The sequence below is a fragment of the Daucus carota genome, chromosome 2 (genome assembly GCF_001625215.2).
Source record: "Daucus carota subsp. sativus chromosome 2, DH1 v3.0, whole genome shotgun sequence".
NCBI lineage: Eukaryota > Viridiplantae > Streptophyta > Magnoliopsida > Apiales > Apiaceae > Daucus > Daucus carota.
In genome coordinates this window covers 39,590,156-39,609,913 of record NC_030382.2, presented here as the reverse complement: position 1 = coordinate 39,609,913, position 19,758 = coordinate 39,590,156, and the positions used below count along the sequence as shown (strand labels likewise).

Genomic DNA, 19,758 nt, shown 5'->3' with positions numbered 1-19,758 from the left:
AGGCATATATATTACACCGGCGCCGGAAAAGTTTGATTTAGAATAACACGGTTTATAAATAATATTTTTGATTATGCGATAAAGTTGGTATCCGCTGCATGTTTTTATATACAAAATTTTATAGTGGTCAAAATCAAACCTCGTTAAAATTTTAGTAAAATGAATATGATTATATAAATTCAATAGTTTGACTTTGGAAACCCAATTATTATTATTATTATTTTTTTTATTGAAACATGCAATATTTAAACACACATGATATATAGGGATGAAATTACAAGAGCTTATCTGTTTTCATTTGGAGCTATATCAAGAATTTCTATATTTGGGTTTTGTAGGACAAGGACAGAGCCTGAGAAAGAGATAAAGAGAGAAAAAAGATTCCCATCTTTCTCCAGAAATCTGATGAACATGCATTAAAGCTACATAATCTAAGAGTGTTTGTTAATTAATCATAATTATCTTCCCCTGTCATTTTGTGTGTGTTAATATTGAATTTTATACAAATATTAGCGGAGAGATTGAAGAGGATGGGGGTGGATTATTATGAAGTCCTGAATGTAGAGAGGAATGCAACCGAAGATGATCTCAAGAAAGCTTACCGGAAATTGGCAATGAGATGGCATCCTGATAAGAATCCTACAGACAAGAAAGAAGCTGAAGCCAAATTTAAGCAAATCTCCGAGGCTTATGAAGTAATTATCATTAATCATTCTGTTCATGCTTTTATTTCTTTTCCACGAAATATTGTATTTTGATTCAAACCCTTGATCACAATGGAGGCAGTATTGAAATTGAAATTGAAATTTTCTTTATGTCTGATGATCTTAAAAAAATTGAAAATGTGGATAACTCTGGTACATTGCATACAAATTTTCCAGGTCCTTAGTGATCCGCAAAAGAGAGCAACATATGATCAGCATGGTGAGGAAGGTCTAAAAGACATGCCAGCAGGCTCTAGTAGCACTGGCGGATTCCCAAATGCATTTAATCCGCGAAATGCTGAAGATATTTTTGCAGAATTCTTTGGAAGTAGTCCTTTTGAATTTGGGGCAGCAGGAGTTGGGAGATCAACGAGGTACTCAACGGATGGAGGGGGGTATAGGGGTTTTGGTGGGGGAGACAATATGTATCGAACATATAGTGATGGAGCCGGACCTCAAACGCCCAAGAAACCACCACCTGTGGAGAGCAAATTGCCATGCACCCTGGAGGAAATTTACTCTGGATCAACTAGAAAAATGAAGATTTCAAGAACTGTGGTTGATGCCAGTGGGTATGAATCATTCTGATAATCTTCTGTTTACTTCTCAATTTTCTTTTGTTGTCTCTTTTTAATGTGAATTAAGCTAGATTTGTTATACGTTTTTGATGCAGGCGGGTAAGGCCAGAATCAGAAGTTCTGTCAATTGATATAAAACCCGGGTGGAAGAAGGGAACAAAAATTACTTTCCCAGATAAAGGGAATGAGCAGCATCACCAGCTCCCTGCAGACCTTGTGTTTGTGATTGATGAGAAACCTCACAGCGTGTACAAGAGAGACGGCAATGACCTCATTATTAACCAAAGAGTGACACTAGCCGAGGCAATAGGAGGGCCAACACTAAATATCACGACACTGGATGGGCGTGATTTGCCAGTCACTGTTACTGAAATTGTACACCCGGATTATGAGCATGTGATTCCACAGGAAGGAATGCCAATTGCAAAAGAGCCTGGAAAGAGGGGAGATCTAAGGATCAAGTTTGAAGTCAAGTTTCCTACGGAATTGACAGATGATCAGCGACAAGCACTCAAGAGTGCTTTAGGAGGGTGATGAAATCAAACAGTACTCACATAAAGACTATAATTTTATAGCTAAGGGCGCAAAGAGAGGAGAGTTGTGCATGTATTCGGGGTGCTCAAAGAGTCGAAATGTACTTCAATTGTCAATATTAGCTTGATGTATTAGAGTTTCTAGCATACATTGCTTACTTTCAGAGTTCCAGAGGAGGGCTATATATTGTATCTTGTAATTAACACATTGTATCAATTGGTCTCATGAGAAGCCCGAAATCTCTACAAACTTCTTGCTCAGATACAACGTCGTTCTCCCTTTGAGGGGTCCATAAAACCTTGACAGCCTATTGATTCACTCAAACAAAATATATGTTATGAGTTATGACAGTAGAGTATGAGAAATGTTCATTGCAGACTAACTAAACTTACCTCTAAATCGCTCCTTGGGATCGAGTGGATCGTTTCCAGTGCATTTTTCACCTCAACTTTCTTCACATGTGTTGTATTTCCCTTCAGCGATGGAATCAAGTATTCACCATGGACAAGCACTAACAATGTTACCTGGACAACCAGATTTACAGTAACACAACCGTTTAGCCACCAAACGCTATTAATTAGGATAGACAGCGAAACCACGTATAGTAGCATACTGGCATTTCATGTACAGAGAAGCGACTAGTCATTACCACTGAATACTCATTGTCGATGCTTTTAAACTCCCCAGCAGACTCCTTTCTGTATCTGACACCATCTACATTCACAAATGTCTCGTTATTTTTGTCAAATTTTCCAGCTTCCATCTCCAGCATTCCTCTAAAACATGGTCGGCTTGACTTCTCCAGATGATTGTACATTGCCTGCACAATTGATCCGAGCATTTGAAAAAGTTGATCATCCTGATGAGAAGTATAAGACTATAAGTCATGCTATAATTACCTGTAAGTACAAATATCAGGAACTAGGCCAGGAATGGTAGTGTCTTGTGCATTATGGAGGGATATAAACGTCTGCAAAAACCGAACCAACTTTCAATCTGCTGTTATGCTCCTTGAGGCATTGGGAAAGAAACTTTAGATGGTAATAATGGCAACAATAAACGACTATCCTTATATTGTTTCTTCATGAGAACTACAAACAATTGACTGGCTCTCCTCTTTAATTTAAACCGGAACTAGAAACAAGGTTGTGGCGAGATATTTAACTTGCAGAAGGCCAAGATAATGGCCATTATAATATGAATGAACATTATGGTCATCAAGGGAAAATATGGAATGTACCTCTTGATCTGGTCCACAAAATGTAGCATCAAGCTGTGAATTGCAGAAAATAAAGGATATAAAATACATCAACTTACATATAGATAAGCATAACGGCACTGATCCTGATGCTCATAAAGAGATTTCACCACTTCTGCAAAATTAAAATCATAGGAGCACCAGAAAGTCACAAGTGTTGGATGATGATTTTCATAAAGGAAAAGCAGATTCAAGCCTTGAAAAAGAGGTGTACCTTTCAATACACAATTCAAACTGCTTTTGGTCTCTGTATCCGCAGTCCCAGCAATTCTGTTAAGCTTCCTCTGCAACACCCTTTTCTTGTCCAAAATTGCAACCTTAAACACAGTCACATAAGCAGCACAAACCAAAACTAAACTATCCGTATACTCAAGATCAGACAGAATATCATTAGTACTCTTCAAAAAATGTAACTAACCTGAACCATGATCACACTTCCCCATCTGTTGTCCACCCCGAATGGTGGCCCATTGTTAGCAATTTTATCTTCCTCGACAACCACATAAATTACTGCACTAACACAAAAAATGATAAAGAGTGGCCCTGCTATTGTTTTCTCCGAAACATGGCAAGTACAACCACAAGGCCTGTGATAATCACAATTGCAACTCCAACTCGAAACCTCTCCACTTCTACACTCCTTTTCTTCATAGCAACTGCACTCAGTGCAACTCTTAGGCTTGCCTTGATTCTTTTCTTTATGACAATCACAAATACTACAAGGCTTCTTAACTCGTGTTCCAGAATTGCACCTTGAACTATCAACATATCTATAATAACTACGTGACGAAGACTTAGATGATCCATCAGAACCACCTCCCATTATACCATATGAAGATGCACTTGCAGGGACTTGTGTACAGAACAGAGCCACTGTCATGACTACAAGGACTAGTGCTGATGACACCAACATTCTGGAAACTATTTGCATGGGTTCAAAATTGTTTCGAATGTCGTTGAAAAGGTTGCAGATTGGATATGAACGACTACATGAGGTTGATCGACGATCAACAACAAGGTTGTTACAAAGATTATTAGATGATGAAATTGAGCAACTTTTAAAAGGAGTGTTATTATTCAACAATCGAATGCTAGTAAGTTTAGGCTTACAATTTAACGGAAGAAACTTATCACTTGTGATGAAATACATGTCTTCAACATGGTGCGTTCGTGATGTGAGTTGTGAGGGCTGCCGAAGAATGGTTGAATTTTTTGTCATGGTGGGCTCCAGCCCATGGCAAAAAATAGTTTCTCCAAATTTTAATATTACTAATCTCAAATATTGTAATTTTTTCGGTTAAACCTTGAGTCAAGAGGAAAACAGATGTAAAATCAGGCCTCTAGTTAGGTTTGAAGGAGAGGGAAAAAAAAGTATACAAAATTAATTTATATTTTTCTTAATTTATAATTTTTATTCTTGCAATTTAGGTTTACGGTTTATAATATATTCAAACTTATTTTACTCTGTTTCTTTTTATTATAACACAGGTGTTTTATCGTGTTTTGTTTTCATAATCATTGCTGTGAGATAAATTTTTATTGTTATTATAGTATTGTTAGTTTACAGAAACTAAGTTCAAATTGTTTTCGTAAACTAGCACAGACAAAAATTATATCCTAGCTCCGCCCTGGGCTCTGAGAAAAAAAATTCTATATAATTATTAAGCGATTTGAAAGTCTATGGACCGAGTTTATGACATAATTATCATTTTTTGTATCGTTAATGTGACCGGAATATCACTTGAATAGGTGTATTTTTAATAATGAATGAATATACTCTCGTAAATATTCTTGAAATGTGTATAGAATGTAAATAATATTTAATTTTGAAAGAGTTGTTACACATTTTCTGACGGCAACACACGTTTCAACGCGACATGAAAATGAGTATTTTCTTGTCACACCAATCAATAATACATATCATATACAACACCATAAATCCGTCTAATCATCCTCGTCAAAAAATTTAGTCAATGAGTTCCCTATTTTTAAAAACATTAAAAGATATTTTTACTCTTCAATTTAAAAAGTAAAATTTTGGACAAGTGATAGTAATGTCATTTTTTTCTCTATATGCCGTTACTTTTTAACGATCTAATGATTCAAACAATAAGATGCTATTTCAATTCCGGCATTCGTTTCATTTTTTTATTTTGATTAAGTTTCGGTTTGAATCTATGTTCGTGTTAAATCGTGGTTTGTATACATACTACAGAGAATTTAGATTCCATGTCATCACGATTATCACCTTCATTGATGGAGAAGTTTAATTTGAAGTTCATTGAGTTTTTTCACTTCGGTAGAGATCTGTACATACACTAATTTTAGTTTGAATGTGAAAGTGTTCATTTAGATCTGTAGAGATACTCACTTCCGTAGAGATCTGCACAGATACTGATTTGAGTTTGAATTTGAAGGTGTTTTCTGATTTCAGTCTGTTTCAATTTTATGTCACTCTGATTATCATACAATTTGATCAGTGTTGTCGTTTGACGTGTTTTGAAAAAGCAGATGTTTTCGATTTTGAGTTCATTGATTTCATGTGGTGTTTTTGATTGTGCAGCTGGGTGGCAATCCCCAAATATTTTACCCTAGTAGGATTACTATGACTAGACTAAGAGCGTATCCTTGCTTGAAGCTTATTATCAATATGAGTAATAATGCTGTCAAAGTTCTGAAAGTATGAGTTTTGGTCCCCTATATATTACATCTATCATAAGATGTTACATCTTATGAGTTTATTATAGTTGTGTACATAAAAAGTCTGATGACAATGTTGAAGGTGATAAGGAGTTCCCTTCCTAGGTCAGTGCGAGATGGCGTATTTTGCCGAATTTTTCTCTTGTTGTCTCTTATTAATATGAATTAAGCTAGATTTTTATACATTTTTTATGCAGGCGGGTAAGGCTAGAATAAAAAAATATAAATACTCATGTGTGTTTGGGCCAAAATTTAAAACTATAAAAAATTTATTTTGCGCTCAAGCAATAAAAAAGATACGGGCCTCAACTCATCCGGTCAAAAATCCCAAAAGTAGCTACACTCACCAAAACGAAAAAAATGGTGAGAAAATCAAAAGAGTAGTGCTACTCAGCCCAAATTATGTTCCTAAATATTTTTCTCCAAATAAGGTGGCAAATAGATAGTTAATTTTTTTTTGAATAAATGAGTTCATTCAATAATAAAAGGCCATACGACATCTATATAAACAGTCGCGTCGAACAAACAAAATACAGAAACAATCACCAATCAATCCATTCTTCTTGGAGATAAAATCATGTGATTTGTTGAAGATGATATATACACATGCTTCGTCACTTTCGTTTCCGTCATAACCAGTTTGAGCTATCGACTGAGAATGCAATTCCCGAACAACTTTCATTACTAAATCAAACATCATACTCACACAAATAGTGAGAAAATAACAAAACTCACACAAACGGTGAGACAACAAAAACCAAAACCACAACCTAGCAACCTTAATTTTGCAAATGCGTAATTGAAATACTAGCTAAATCAAAACAATCCTTAGATCTGGGAACAAACCCACAAAAACAAGATAACTCCGACCACTGTCGAGAACAAAATCACTGGGAAGAACGAGAAATCCGTAGCTCAATGGAATTGAGATCTAAGAGAAAGAAGGTCAAATCGGAAAAGGTTTTGAATCCTTAGATCCGAAAACACAAACTAAAACCAAAACTTAAGAATAAAACTTTAAAACAAATTTTATTGAAAAAAGGAAGAACAAACAAAAAAAATAAAAGATTTTGGGGCTTTCCACCGGTTGAGATCCGGTAGAAGCCCCCGGCTGCCGAGCAAGAAAAGAAAGAGGCGCACGAGAGAAAGGTAGGGTTTTGGGAGAGTTACGTGAAACGGGGCAATAGATGATTAATTTGAATTGGGTGATTGATGTGCATACAATAGGTCATATTATTATTTATTAGTATGAGTTAAATCGATCATGCATTGCCAAGTAGATTTGGGAATACATTTTGGGTATCTAGCATTTTACAAATCAAAAACTTGTAAACAAACATGATATATATCTTCACATAAAAATATGAAAATACAGAGATCATTCAATTCAAACACACCAATTAATTTGAAATTTATTCCCACGTAAGAGAAAATGCAACGGTAATTATCATTATCGTTTTTTGGGGTCACTCATCATATCATATAATTTTTTTCGTGTTGTTCGTTTGACGTATTTTGGAAAAGAAGATATTGTTTTCGATTCTGATTAGATTCCTACACTCGAGTTCATGTGCATTTAAAACTAATTTTAATTTCTATTTATGTATATTATTTTTTTTGAATTGTCGATCATCTAAATTTTAGTTTTTTTTACGATATTGTGTGTTTTATATTTATTTTAATGAAGTGTTATAAATATCATATTATGATCATTCATATTATTTGCACTTAACAATTTGCATTATCTGTTTTGCAGATAAGTAATTTGCTTGAAATTTTTTTCAATTGATAAATCTGTGATGTGCAGAAAATTATACCTTTTAATTGCAAGCGCACAATCGTTGTTTTAGTAATTGAGATATCGATCCACAGAGATTATTAATAATTTTCGCAAACCTTAATTAAATCTAGGCGGAATAGAACAAATTGATTTCGAGATTAGTGAGTATGTCTTTAAAAACTAGTTTTTAAAATTATAAAACTTAATTGTGAATTTTAATCTAATTAACCAATTACCAAGATTAATTAACAAGTTTAATAAATCAAAATTAATTAACTAAATTTTAAGGGTCCAGAGTAAGGAAAAACTCCTAAAATAAAGAAGACTGCTAAACAAACACCAGATGAAGATGACAGAGAAGAAGAAACCAAAGATAACAAGGATGTGATAGGTAATGATTCGAATGTTTTTTGTGATAGATGCACATTAATCATACACATGCGACTTATCTTACATGTGCACCTTCATGTGAATATGAAAAGCAAATAGATATGTTATACTAGAACAATTTGATGTTCTATAACTACAAGATGTTGAAAGACAAGTAGCGTTTTAAATTGCACATAACATAGTATACTACAAAATAATCATATGTGTATCTAACCCTCTCATATGGTCAAATACTTGAGGCATCATGAATACGTAATTTCTCATATATGCTTATTAAAATTGTATTATTTAAATATGAAATATTTTTAGGTAGGAATTATCTTTCTACCATATTATATATAACACATGACACTTTTTTTTTTGTTTTAAGTTGACAGGAAGTATGCAAGTAAATGTTGTATATCGTCGTATCAGTAATTGAGCTACTGTTTTTGGCATTTGTTATATATTATTAAAAACTTTATGATTTTTAAATTATCTGAAATTTTTTAAAATTAGCTGATATAAACGGGTTTCGGCCCCAAATAACCAGATTTTAGGTGAAAATGCCCCAAATAACAAAATACCCGAATATTGGCCCTCACTGACCATTAGAGACGTTTGCGAAGTAGCGTCTTAGTTTTTTAAACCAAAACGCTACATCGTGTAGCGTCTCCTGTAATTTTTTTTAAAAAAGTTAGAAAATGCTACGTTAAATAGCGTTTAAAGGAAAGAACAAATTTTTAAATACTTTTAAACGCTACTGTCAGTAGCGTCTTCCTTTTAATGTAAATTATTTTGCTTAATACTAACAGTAAAGTTTAAAAAAATAAAACGCTAGATCAAATTACGTTTAAGTTTGTAAAACGCTAACAAGTATAGCGTTTTAAGCTATTAAATTTTTTTTAACTGTAAAACGCTACTTAGAAAAGCGTTTTGCCTGTAAGAATTAAACCAAACGCTACTAGGAGTAGCGTTTTGCATTATTCCTTCTGCCAAAGGCAGTAGCCAGAACCTTCTGCCATGCCAACCTTAAAAACCAATTCACACCGCAAACAACTTAAAAACCAAAACTTTTAAACTACCAAATTCAATGTAAATTGCATAAACAATCTCAACTAATTCATAACAAAATAAAATTCGATTTATATCATAAATCATTCATACAATAGCGTCCAAATTCAAACAACTATATCAAATTGTACTTGAACCATAGTACTACAACAATAAAAACAACTAGAGAATCAACTATCTCTCGATGAAGTCCCTCCATGCTTTCCCCGGCTCTGGAAATCCATCTCGTTCTTGTACCTCGTTGATTTTCTTCGGCCCTTCTTCTTCTCCATATCGGGGTCATGCACAACTCTCGGGAAAGCAAGCTCGGTAGGATATCGAGGATCACCCTTGTTTGGAATTGGCTCAAAGATACCATTATAAATCTTCGACTGGTTCTCTAACTTATACCAATCACCAACAAACCCATGGAAATCCATCCTCACATGTGAACAACATGCAATTACATGGGAGCAAGGGATTCTATAAGCTTGAAATTTTCCACAAGTACAACTAGACTCCATAAGACGAACCGTGTGTGTGTTTCCCCTTTTCAACCCATCCTTCCTTGTAACTACTTGGAATAACCAAGTCCCCCGATCAAATATCTTCACACTATGACCCGTGGAACGTCTTACAGCACGGTTCAAGAGATGGGATGCATATTTGGTGAAAATTTGACCTTTCGATACTTGTGTTGCAATCTCAAGGCGACGTTGATCAAAGTACTCAACCGTCTTATGGAATAGTACTCGCACCAATGAAGTAAGCGGGAGCCTCCGAGCATCGACAATTGCTTTGTTCCAACTCTCAGCATGGTTGGTAGTCATGATGCCAAAACGATGATGCTCGTAGTCATGTGCCAGTGACCAGTTCCTTACTGGTTTGTCCTCAAACCATGCAAGTGCTCGAGGCTCTAGTGCCAACAACTCACCCCATAGTAGTTCAAATTTCTTAGGCTGGACCTGATATGCCAACTCAACCAATCTATCCTTCAATCCAGCTTTCTTGAATTTGGTGACAAAGTTTGTGGCAAAATGTCTCACACAGTACCGATGATGATTAAGTGGCTCACACCATCCCTCCTTTTGCATAGCTGCCATGATCCCTAAATGTTTATCAGAAATGATACATATCCCGTGCCTCCGACCAACCACCAAGCTCCTCAACCTATCCATGAACCAATCCCAGCTAGAGTTGTTCTCCGACTCCACTATAGCAAACGCCAATGGTAGAATGTGACTAAACCCATCTACAACTGTTGCACTCAGAAGAACACCCGGATATGGTCCATACAAATGAGTCCCGTCTATCAGTATGACGGGTCTGCAATACTCGAAGCCATCAATGCATGGCTTAAAAGCCTAGAACAATCTCAGAAATGTCACTTCCTGTTCCAAATAAATAACAAACATTACATTAGAAAATGAATAACGGCGTCCAAATACTTAATGAAAATGAATTAAATTACACGGTGATAGAACATACCTCTAGTTGCTCTGCATCATCCTCCCTAAAGCACCACTCCACCTTCGTGCCCACATTGAAGGACTGAAGAGCTTCCATCAAATGTGGCAAGTCCTCGTATGATCCTTCCCACGAGCCATGAATATCCTCCATTGCAATCTTCTTTGCATTCCTAATCTTCTTTCGGCCCGGCTCATATCCAAACTTATCTTTAGCAGTGGCTAACAACACCTTCTCCTTAATTGTCAGATCAGCAACAATTTGAGATTTAATCACTCCAGCAATCTCCGAGGCTGTCAAGTTGGGATGGTCTCGTGTGATGGTAGTGCTCAGGCAACTATGTGGTCCTACACTCTCCATGATTTGAAATTTACCATGTGAAGTCCTCTTTCTAGCTTTCAACTTCCAAATACAACCATCATTTCTATACTTGCAAGCAACATACCAACTACTCGGATCTGATCGTATCACTCCAATCTCTAAGTGATTCTGAATGTGGTATTGCTTCACCACATGCATCAAATCCTCTTTCGTGCTAAATAACCTTCCCTCCTTTAACTCCAACGGGACCTCATTATTTTCAACCTCGACATCGTCGAATGAGGTCATCCTCTCTAAATGGGAAGTATCAACAGACATATAGCTATCACCCACATCCTGATCATGTCTAAAATGACTACCCCCCGAACCACGCCCACTACTCTTCTCCCCCACACTCGAACTACTCCTTACCAAATTTCCATCACAAGACAATTTCTCTACATAAAGTTCAACAAAAAATGGCATCCCTTTTGACACCACAACACCAAACATTAATTCTACATCATCATCATCCTCAATAGGTATAATCCCGAATTTCAAATTATCGGGATTTTTAGACCTATAAAATATCCTCAACCTACTACTACTATCAATCTTCAACTTGGAATGTAACAAAGCACATAAATTAGCATAATTCATAGACAAATCTAGCCTAACATGCTTTGAAACAGGTTTATCATAAATAAAACCTTCTAATTGAGATTCGATAATATTACCGTCATTGTATATCCATCCAACAACCGTATTCCCAGCTTTCGAACCCGAACCCGAACCGGAACCAGAAACCCTAAATGTTAACGGTTATAAAAGTATCATTCCGCCGGCGTCTCGGCTTCAGGGCCTTCGGCCCTTCAGCCTCGCTTAATTAGGGTTTAGGCTCGAGGGAGTAGGGCCTACCGGCCCTACACCCTCAATCCTAAACCCTAACCGTCGGCCAATTTATATACAGTATGAATTAATCTTTCTAAAACCCAAACCTAAATCCTAAATGTTAACGGTTATAAAATTATCATTCCGCCGGCGTCTCGGCTTCAGGGCCTTCGGCCCTTCAGCCTCGCTTAATTAGGGTTTAGGCTCGAGGGAGTAGGGCCTACCGGCCCTAGGGCCTACCGGCCCTACACCCTCAATCCTAAACCCTAAACGTCGGCCAATTTAATTATTAAAACATTAACGCTATACTAAAACAGAAACATACGACATGAAATTAAAATATTTACAAGATCCGTGCTATCATATATCACAAGTTCAGCATCCTATAACTAGAATGTCATCAAAAACCTACAAATATCATCATCCCCTATGTGAACCAGTACCACAGTCAGGAACCTTCTTAGCCCTCTTTGACCGGCGAACATAAAAGACGTCAAAAGGGGGTACACTAGGCTGCGTAGCAGGCTGACTAGGCTGCGTAGACGTAGCAGGCTGACTAGGCTGCGTAGACTGTGTAGACTGTGAAGAGCTGCCCAAGTCAAAAGGGGGTACCTCTGGTGTACCATGCCAAGGCCGAATCCTGTGCTGACGCTGCACAACAGGAGGAGGCTGCTCTGTACTGGTATCTGGCATCTGAGAAGTCTGCTGCTCAGGTACTGGCTGTGAAGGCAAACTTAGGCCTAGAGAAACACTAGGCCACCAGTCACCGACACCGGTAGTAGTAGCTGCAGCGGCAGCAGCAGCAGGGGGAGTAGAAGCCTCGGCTATAGTAGCAGTAGCTGTGGCAGCAGCATCAGAAGCATCAGCAATAGTAGCTGTAGCAGCAGTAGCAGAAGACTCTGGGCCTCGATCCTCGCCTGTACCTAAATGATCCGCATGATCAGCATCATCATCCGGCTCATCAACTAATCGTCCACCGCCTCGGCCTCCATTGCCATGAGCACGGCCTCCTCTGCCACGAGCACGGCCTCTCCCGGCACCACCACGGCCTCTCCTGCCACCACCACGGCCTCCTCTATCACCTGCATCCTCCCCTCCCCCGTCCTGTCTAGCATCCTGCTCCTCAACTTGACGTGGATCAAACTTGTATGCATTCCGATCTCGGAGATGGTGCAGACTCTGAGTGGCTAGTTGGGACATATCCGGGAGGACGTCTGCTGTCCTGGCTGCTATAGTCTCTAGCACAACTCCCTGAAATACAACGAATACAAATGCAATATCAACTACTAGAACCCATCAAATAAAGCATGACGACTAATACAACTAATACCCCAACTACAGATAACGAAAACACACGACACATATCACAAAAAGTGCAGATATAATAGTCAAAAAATACTTACCAGGTGGGTATGCAGTGCACCCAACTGACTAATGAACCTCACAGTCCGAGGCAAGTACCAATCCATGTACTCTGGGACTGTAGCATGACCATCAATCAGGTCATCAGTCCAAATATGCTCCAGACGATGCTGCCAGTGTGTCATACTCGGCTGATGTACGACTGCATAATCCAAGACCTTCTGGTCCCTCAGCGTCATAACGTGATGCTCGTGGGAGTAGTGTGGCTGATCCGGAATACGCTGTATCATGCCAAACTGTCTAGCAACTCTGTCCGGCTGATGTGGCTCGACTATGTAAACACATATCATGGGGCCGCGAAAGCGCCAGAGATGACGGCCGGCTAAACAATAGTCTCGCAGTGTATCAAGAATCTCAGCATAAGGCTCCCAAATAAACTCATGTGGAGCAAGCGCATCCAATGCCGCCCGAGACGTAGTCACAGTGCTTCCATCACTCTCAACGAATGAATGTCCAACAAGCCACCTATAGACATCATAGGAATACAAAAGAACACATTAGTCAATTTAAAAAGACAATTCACAACTTGAAATGTACAAACCAGTAAAAACACAGCTACTATGTACCTGGCTCCATGTGGTCCTGGAAGCTGATGCTCCCAAAAAACAACATCCTCTAATGGAACAGTGGTCCGAACAGGGGCAAGAGTGGGCAACCTCTCCCATGCCCATATCTGCAGTAAGAGAAGGCATCCAGCTACCTCCTTAATACTCGCTTTGCAACCATTGCAAAGCTCCCTGTATAGACGAGCTAGAACAGCTGGACCCCATGCATAGCCTCCGAGCGCCTTCAGGTCACGAACAAAATGAACCCACGAGGAGTGTATAAGTCCACCAGAATGGTCGGTGAACAGTGACCCCCCAAACAACTGTAGCAAGTAACACTTGGCGTGAAGCCTGATCTCCTCAACGCCTGCATCATCATGTAATCTCGCTGGAGTGAGACTCTCTATCCATGTGAGCCGTAGCCTCGAGTTATTGAAAGCCTCGGGTGGAGGAATCTGTCCAAATATCTCACCAACGATGGTCTCCCATCTCTGTCCAGGTGGAGGGCCTACAGGACACATAACGGGCTCTCCGTCAATGGGTAACCCGAGCAAGACACCAACATCCTGCAGTGTAATAGTACACTCTCCCATCGGCAGGTGGAATGAATGTGTCTCTGGTCGCCATCTCTCTACCAAAGCACCAAGCAAACTCCAATCAAGCTGAAGAGTGGATACCCGAGCTACCCCATAAAAACCAGCTGCCTGCAGAATGGGGATCAATCGAACATCAATGTTCAAATCAGACTGGTTGGCATCACGACGCCTGAAATACTGCAAGGGTGCAGCATCAGTTCTCCAGACAGAACGAGACCTATGACTGGCCTGTATGTGAAGAAGGCTAGGATCACGAGGTCCCTGGTCTCTAATAATAGCCTGTGAACAAAAACAAGGATATACAAAGTCAGCACACATCATACTAACCTTAAAGAGAAACTAATTAAAATAAAGCAACTAGTTAATGTTGAAATGAGAACTATAATTTGGTTGAGTGTGTGTGTTTGAATATTAGTGAAACAACTCGTTAATTAACTATTTAATTAGACAAATGCACAAGTAAAGCAACTAGTTATTCTTCTTAATGTTAAATCAGCAATCAGAAATATAGTCGTGATTCATAAAATCACACGAAACAATTATATCATTCCACTACTCATTCTGGAACTTAAGCAACATTATACTACACGCCTAAAACTAACAATAACTGCATTTTCTCTATTCTTCAATAACAGCTGCTTTTGCAGCTCCTAATATTTCTCATTGTAGCAACAAATTTCGGTACAAAAACAGATGCATTATGCTCTGTAGTCTGGCTACTGCCAACTATCACTACTCTGCAGAACCAGAATGCTCATGATGCCATTTTAAAGCAGTTGGACCTAATTAAGTAAGCGTTGCTTGAATGTGGTAGCCTGGTACATGTTGGCTTATTATATACGAAATATAAGTAGATAGAACACTATCGGACTTATTATATACGAAATATAAGTAGATACTAATTACCTTTTTATAAAAATATAAAAACGTAATTAGTATTAAATAATGAAATCTTACTTTTGAAATTTAAATACATATACAATTATCTTCAGTACACATATTATATACGCCTATATATAATTTAATAATTTATGTGTCACGGGCAAATTATCATCGATAGTTGATACTTGCTCTATTTTTTGTCATTGTTTTGTCACGATACTTTTTATTTTTTGTATCTTCTGTAATTGATTTCTAATTTTTTCAGAGTCCACAATTACAAAGACAGGACAGGAGCAACGACGGTTTATAGAAACGGAGCAACAAGGGTTTAACATACACATCCGCCAGCCAAGACTGTGTTCTTCACACCAACAAAATGGTAGAAACACTGAGAAGGAAGAGGACTACAGATTCCTATTAATTCAATCCGCTAAGAACTAGTAATCACCAAACAGGGACTTTATTTATGTCCGCAACAGTTAAGGTCATACACTCATACTACTTAGTGGACTCCTAGGAATCTTCACTTAATCAACAAATAAATAGAAAGAGAATTAGTTCAGGTAATGTCTGAGTCTCAAAGATGGTGAAAACTCGATCAACAATCAAAACACAGACTCTGCAAGTATTCGCCCAAATTCAGTCCATATATTAACACAGACAATTAGTTAGTTAAAACAATTAATTCAATCCGCTAAGAACTAGTAATCACCAAACAGGGACTTTATTTATGTCCGCAACAGTTAAGGTCATACACTCATACTACTTAGTGGACTCCTAGGAATCTTCACTTAATCAACAAATAAAGAGAAAGAGAATTAGTTCAGGTAATGTCTGAGTCTCAAAGATGGTGAAAACTCGATCAACAATCAAAACACAGACTCTGCAAGTATTCGCCCAAATTCAGTCCATATATTAACACAGACAATTCATCGAACACTGTTAGGAATCAATAATTTTTGATGATAACATAAACATTTTTGTAACATGTCTTACTTAGAATCTTTATCAAATTTCAGTTGTAATTGTTACATTTCTTGTCTTTGGGAATTATCAACGGATGGGTAGAATAGGATGGCTAATTGTAAATATCCAATGCCATGTAATTTTATCTAAGTGAAGGATATTCAACTGATGAGATGTAACTGTTCAACTGATAAAGACTGGATGATGTTTCAACTGATGAAAATCAAGCATTCAACTGAAGACAAAGTATTCAACGGATAATGCTGAGGAATTCAACTGATGAGACTGGAACAGCATTCAACTGATGGAGTTTGTAATTCATTCAACTGATGAGCCAGGCATTCAACTGATAAAGTCAATAGCAGTTGAAAGCAACCAGAACCTTCAACTGATGAAGCAAAGAGCAGTTGAAAGTGACTAGAGCTTAAGTCTGACAAATCACATGGATCGAATTACACTAAAATAGACATGGAAGCCTAATTAGGAAAATAAAGAAGAAGCAGAAACATACTTATCTCATGCAGTGCAATCTGGATCAAATCAAGATGATGGTCAAAGATGAAGACATCTCAGAAAGCATGCATAAGACAAAGTTGTGCAGCATTGTTTTTAGATTAGAGTGCATTTTGTAATCTAGCTAAAAGCTTTGTAAAACTTGGAGTATATAACCAAGTTAGTAGCATCAGTTGAACTTGTTCAAATTACTTGAGAGAAAAATCTGAGAGTTAGAACTTGTTTGAGTGATGAACCAGCAGCTGTGCGAATTGTAAAACAATCCACAGATTCTTCTATATAAAATCTCACGGGTGGATCATTCAATCCACCCGTATTTTTAATACTTGGTGTTTTTCTGTGTATTGTGTTCTTAGTGTATTGTTCTTGAATCTTTTAAATTTGTAAAAGATTGTATTCAACCCCCCCCCTTCTACAATCTTTCTCATAGTTGGTGTAAAATAACAATTGGTATCAGAGCGAGGTTCCCAACAAACAGGGAAAAAGATCAACACTGCTAGAGAAAGATGGGAAAGAAGGATGCTGGAGTGAAGATTCCTGTACTTGACAAAGACAACTATTTTCACTGGAAAGTGAGAATGCATCTGCATCTGTTGTCCATTGATGAAAGCTATGTGAATTGTATTGAAAAAGGACCTCATGTCCCCATGAAGGTCTGCACAAGTATTGGAGCTGATGGTGAAGACATGGTAGGTAAGATGATTCCAAAACCTATCCATGAATATTCTCAAGAAGATACTGAAGAAGTGCACAAGGACAAGAAAACCATGAATCTTCTGTTCAATGGTTTGGATCAAGAAATGATTGATAGTGTTATCAGCTGCACAAGTGCCAAAGAAGTTTGGGACACCATCAGGACCATCTGTGAAGGGAATGAGCAAGTGAGAGAGAACAAGATGCAGCTTCTGATTCAACAATATGAGTCATTCCATTTCAAGGCTGGTGAAAGTTTGAGTGATACATTTAACAGATTTCAAAAACTGTTAAATGGTCTAAAGCTCTTTGGAAGAGTATATCAAGTTAAAGATTCAAACTTGAAATTCTTAAGAGCTCTTCCTAAAGAATGGAAGCCCATGACAGTCTCTCTCAGAAATACACAAGAGTTTAAAGACTATACTCTAGAGAGACTGTATGGAACCTTAAAAACTTATGAGCTTGAAATGGAGCAAGATGAAGAAATTGAGAAAAGCCAAAAGAAAGGGCATTCATCTGTGGCTCTAGTTGCATCTCTGGAGGATACTGTCAAGGACAAGGGAAAGTCTCAAGTTGAAGAAACTGAGAAGTTGGTCAAAGAGGAGAGCTCAGAGTCAAGCAAAGGAAGAAGAAAGGAGAAAGAAGTAGCTGATTCTGGTGAAGAAAGTGATGGAATTGATGAACATCTAGCCTTCCTGTCAAGAAGATTCTCCAAACTAAAATTCAAGAAGAATTTTAATTCTGCAAAATCTTTTAAAGGCAATCCCAAGTCTGATAGAAGCATGGTAGACAGATCAAAATTCAAGTGCTTCAACTGTGGGAATGCAGGTCACTTTGCAAATGAGTGCAGAAAGCCTAAAGTTGAGAAAAAGTCAAGTGAAAACATTGACTACAAAAAGAAATATTATGAACTTCTCAAACAAAAGGAAAGAGCATTCATCACAAAGGATGATTGGGAAGCTGGAGATGATTCTGATGAAGAGGAGGAGTTTGTCAATCTAGCTCTAATGGCCAACTCCACAGATCAAGAAGAAAACACTGGAAGCAGTAGTCAGGTATTCACTACAAACTTAGTTGAGTTAACTAAAGATGAATGCAATGCTACTATTAATGAAATGTCTACAGAATTATATCATTTGCATGTTTCTTTAAAATCTCTTACTAAGGAAAATAGTAGAATTAAGGAAGCTAACACCTTTCTAAGTGATAGAAACAGTGCCTTAGAAGCTCAATTTATTGAGTTTGAGAAGCTGAAAATTGAGTGTCAGACAGCCAAGGATGATCTCTTGGTTGTTCTGAAAAGAGAAGAGATCATAAGAAAGCAGCTTGATAAGGAACAAGAGATTATTGCCAAATGGAAATCTGGTAGGGATGTTTCCACCAATATCATCAACATGCAAGGTAGAGAGACCTTTGTAGAGAATGAGTGGAAGAGGAGTAAGAAAGTGCTTGAGATATCTGAGAACAGTTCAGGTGATGAGAATACTGATGATGATCATCAGTTGAAAGGCAAAGTCTCAACTGATGAGAGTCATCAGTTGAACAAAAACTCATCAGTTGACAAGAGTGTTCTCAAGAAGCTTAACAAGAAATATGGTCCTGTTAAAAAGAATTTTGTTAAAGGTGAGAATAGTTCTTCTGAGACCAGTGATAGTATTAATAACACTCTTAATTCCAGTAACAAGAACAAGAAGAAGTTGGATACTAGTGAGCATAAATCTGAGGAGACTAAAAAGAAGAAAGGGAATAGAAATGGCAAAATAGGAGTTAACAAGCACACCAATTACACTCCCAATGCTAGTGCTCTTAGGAAAACCTGCAGTAAGTGTGGTAGTGTAAATCATTTATCTGCCAATTGTAAAACTGTGGTTGCTCCTAATTTATCCTTGCCTATTCCTATGACATCTGTTCCTCACATGAATTTATCTGCTATGAATATGATGCCTGGTTTATTGCCTCACAATCCTTATTCTCAGCCTAACGTGCCATATATGTTCAATCCTTATTTCAATGCCTTTAACATGCCTCAATTTCATTCAAACTTGCATGGAATGAACAATTTATGCATGTCTCAAAGGCCTGTGTTTGAAAACAGAGTTGATATTCCAGTTTCTCAACCAAAACCAAAGATTGAACCTACTCAATCCAAGGAAAAGGTTGAGAAAGTGGAAAAGGCTACTAAGACTAACAAATCTGGACCCAAAGCAATTTGGGTACCAAAATCAACTTGATCTGTTTGTGAAATGTGTGCAGGGAAACCACAAGAAGAATTTGTGGTACTTGGATAGTGGATGCTCCAGGCACATGACTGGTGATTCCTCCCTGCTCACAAAGTTTGTGGAGAAAGCTGGCCCTAGCATTACCTTTGGAGATGACAGCAAAGGATATACTATGGGATATGGCTTGATTGCAAAAGAGAATGTCATCATTGATGAAGTTGCATTGGTGTCTGGTCTTAAGCACAACTTGCTTAGCATCAGTCAGCTCTGTGACAAAGGTTACAAAGT

General features: G+C 37.7%; 3 protein-coding genes and 1 long non-coding RNA gene across 4 annotated transcripts; 1 reads left to right on the top strand and 3 right to left on the bottom strand.

The window, feature by feature from the left end:
• Positions 1-327: 327 nt before the first annotated feature.
• LOC108208262 (uncharacterized) lies at positions 328-2,119 on the top strand. The gene is made up of 3 exons (XM_017378780.2): positions 328-695; positions 882-1,276; positions 1,378-2,119. The coding sequence occupies exons 1-3, from the start codon at positions 531-533 to the stop codon at positions 1,814-1,816; spliced, it is 999 nt and encodes a 332-aa protein (XP_017234269.1). The 5' UTR covers positions 328-530; the 3' UTR covers positions 1,817-2,119.
• A 1,169-nt stretch (positions 2,120-3,288) lies between these two features.
• Positions 3,289-4,288, bottom strand: LOC135150323 (uncharacterized). Its single transcript, XR_010288658.1, has 3 exons — positions 4,185-4,288; positions 3,493-3,661; positions 3,289-3,391 (listed from the first exon to the last, which is right to left on the bottom strand). It is a non-coding gene; the product is annotated as an uncharacterized LOC135150323 (long non-coding RNA).
• Positions 4,289-9,167: 4,879 nt separating this feature from the next.
• Positions 9,168-11,486, bottom strand: LOC135150536 (uncharacterized). The gene is made up of 3 exons (XM_064086887.1): positions 11,481-11,486; positions 10,465-11,364; positions 9,168-10,340 (listed from the first exon to the last, which is right to left on the bottom strand). Exons 1-3 carry the CDS (start codon positions 11,484-11,486, stop codon positions 9,168-9,170), a joined length of 2,079 nt encoding a protein of 692 aa, XP_063942957.1.
• A 468-nt stretch (positions 11,487-11,954) lies between these two features.
• Positions 11,955-14,515, bottom strand: LOC135150535 (protein MAIN-LIKE 1-like). Its single transcript, XM_064086886.1, has 3 exons — positions 13,623-14,515; positions 13,038-13,521; positions 11,955-12,885 (listed from the first exon to the last, which is right to left on the bottom strand). Exons 1-3 carry the CDS (start codon positions 14,513-14,515, stop codon positions 12,055-12,057), a joined length of 2,208 nt encoding a protein of 735 aa, XP_063942956.1. The 3' UTR covers positions 11,955-12,054.
• Between the last annotated feature and the right edge of the window lie 5,243 nt (positions 14,516-19,758).

Excerpts from the sequence above, each read along its gene's own strand:
- LOC108208262 (XM_017378780.2), top strand. The coding sequence starts at position 531 with ATGGGGGTGGATTATTATGAAGTCCTGAATGTAGAGAGGAATGCAACC. Across the intron at positions 696-881 it reads AAATCTCCGAGGCTTATGAA|GTCCTTAGTGATCCGCAAAA; the intron begins GTAATTATCATT and ends CAAATTTTCCAG. Across the intron at positions 1,277-1,377 it reads ACTGTGGTTGATGCCAGTGG|GCGGGTAAGGCCAGAATCAG; the intron begins GTATGAATCATT and ends TTTTTGATGCAG.
- LOC135150536 (XM_064086887.1), bottom strand. Across the intron at positions 10,341-10,464 it reads ATGATGCAGAGCAACTAGAG|GCTTTTAAGCCATGCATTGA; the intron begins GTATGTTCTATC and ends AGATTGTTCTAG.
- LOC135150535 (XM_064086886.1), bottom strand. The coding sequence starts at position 14,515 with ATGTGTGCTGACTTTGTATATCCTTGTTTTTGTTCACAGGCTATTATT. Across the intron at positions 13,522-13,622 it reads CCAGGACCACATGGAGCCAG|GTGGCTTGTTGGACATTCAT; the intron begins GTACATAGTAGC and ends TGATGTCTATAG. Across the intron at positions 12,886-13,037 it reads GTGCACTGCATACCCACCTG|GGAGTTGTGCTAGAGACTAT; the intron begins GTAAGTATTTTT and ends GTTGTATTTCAG.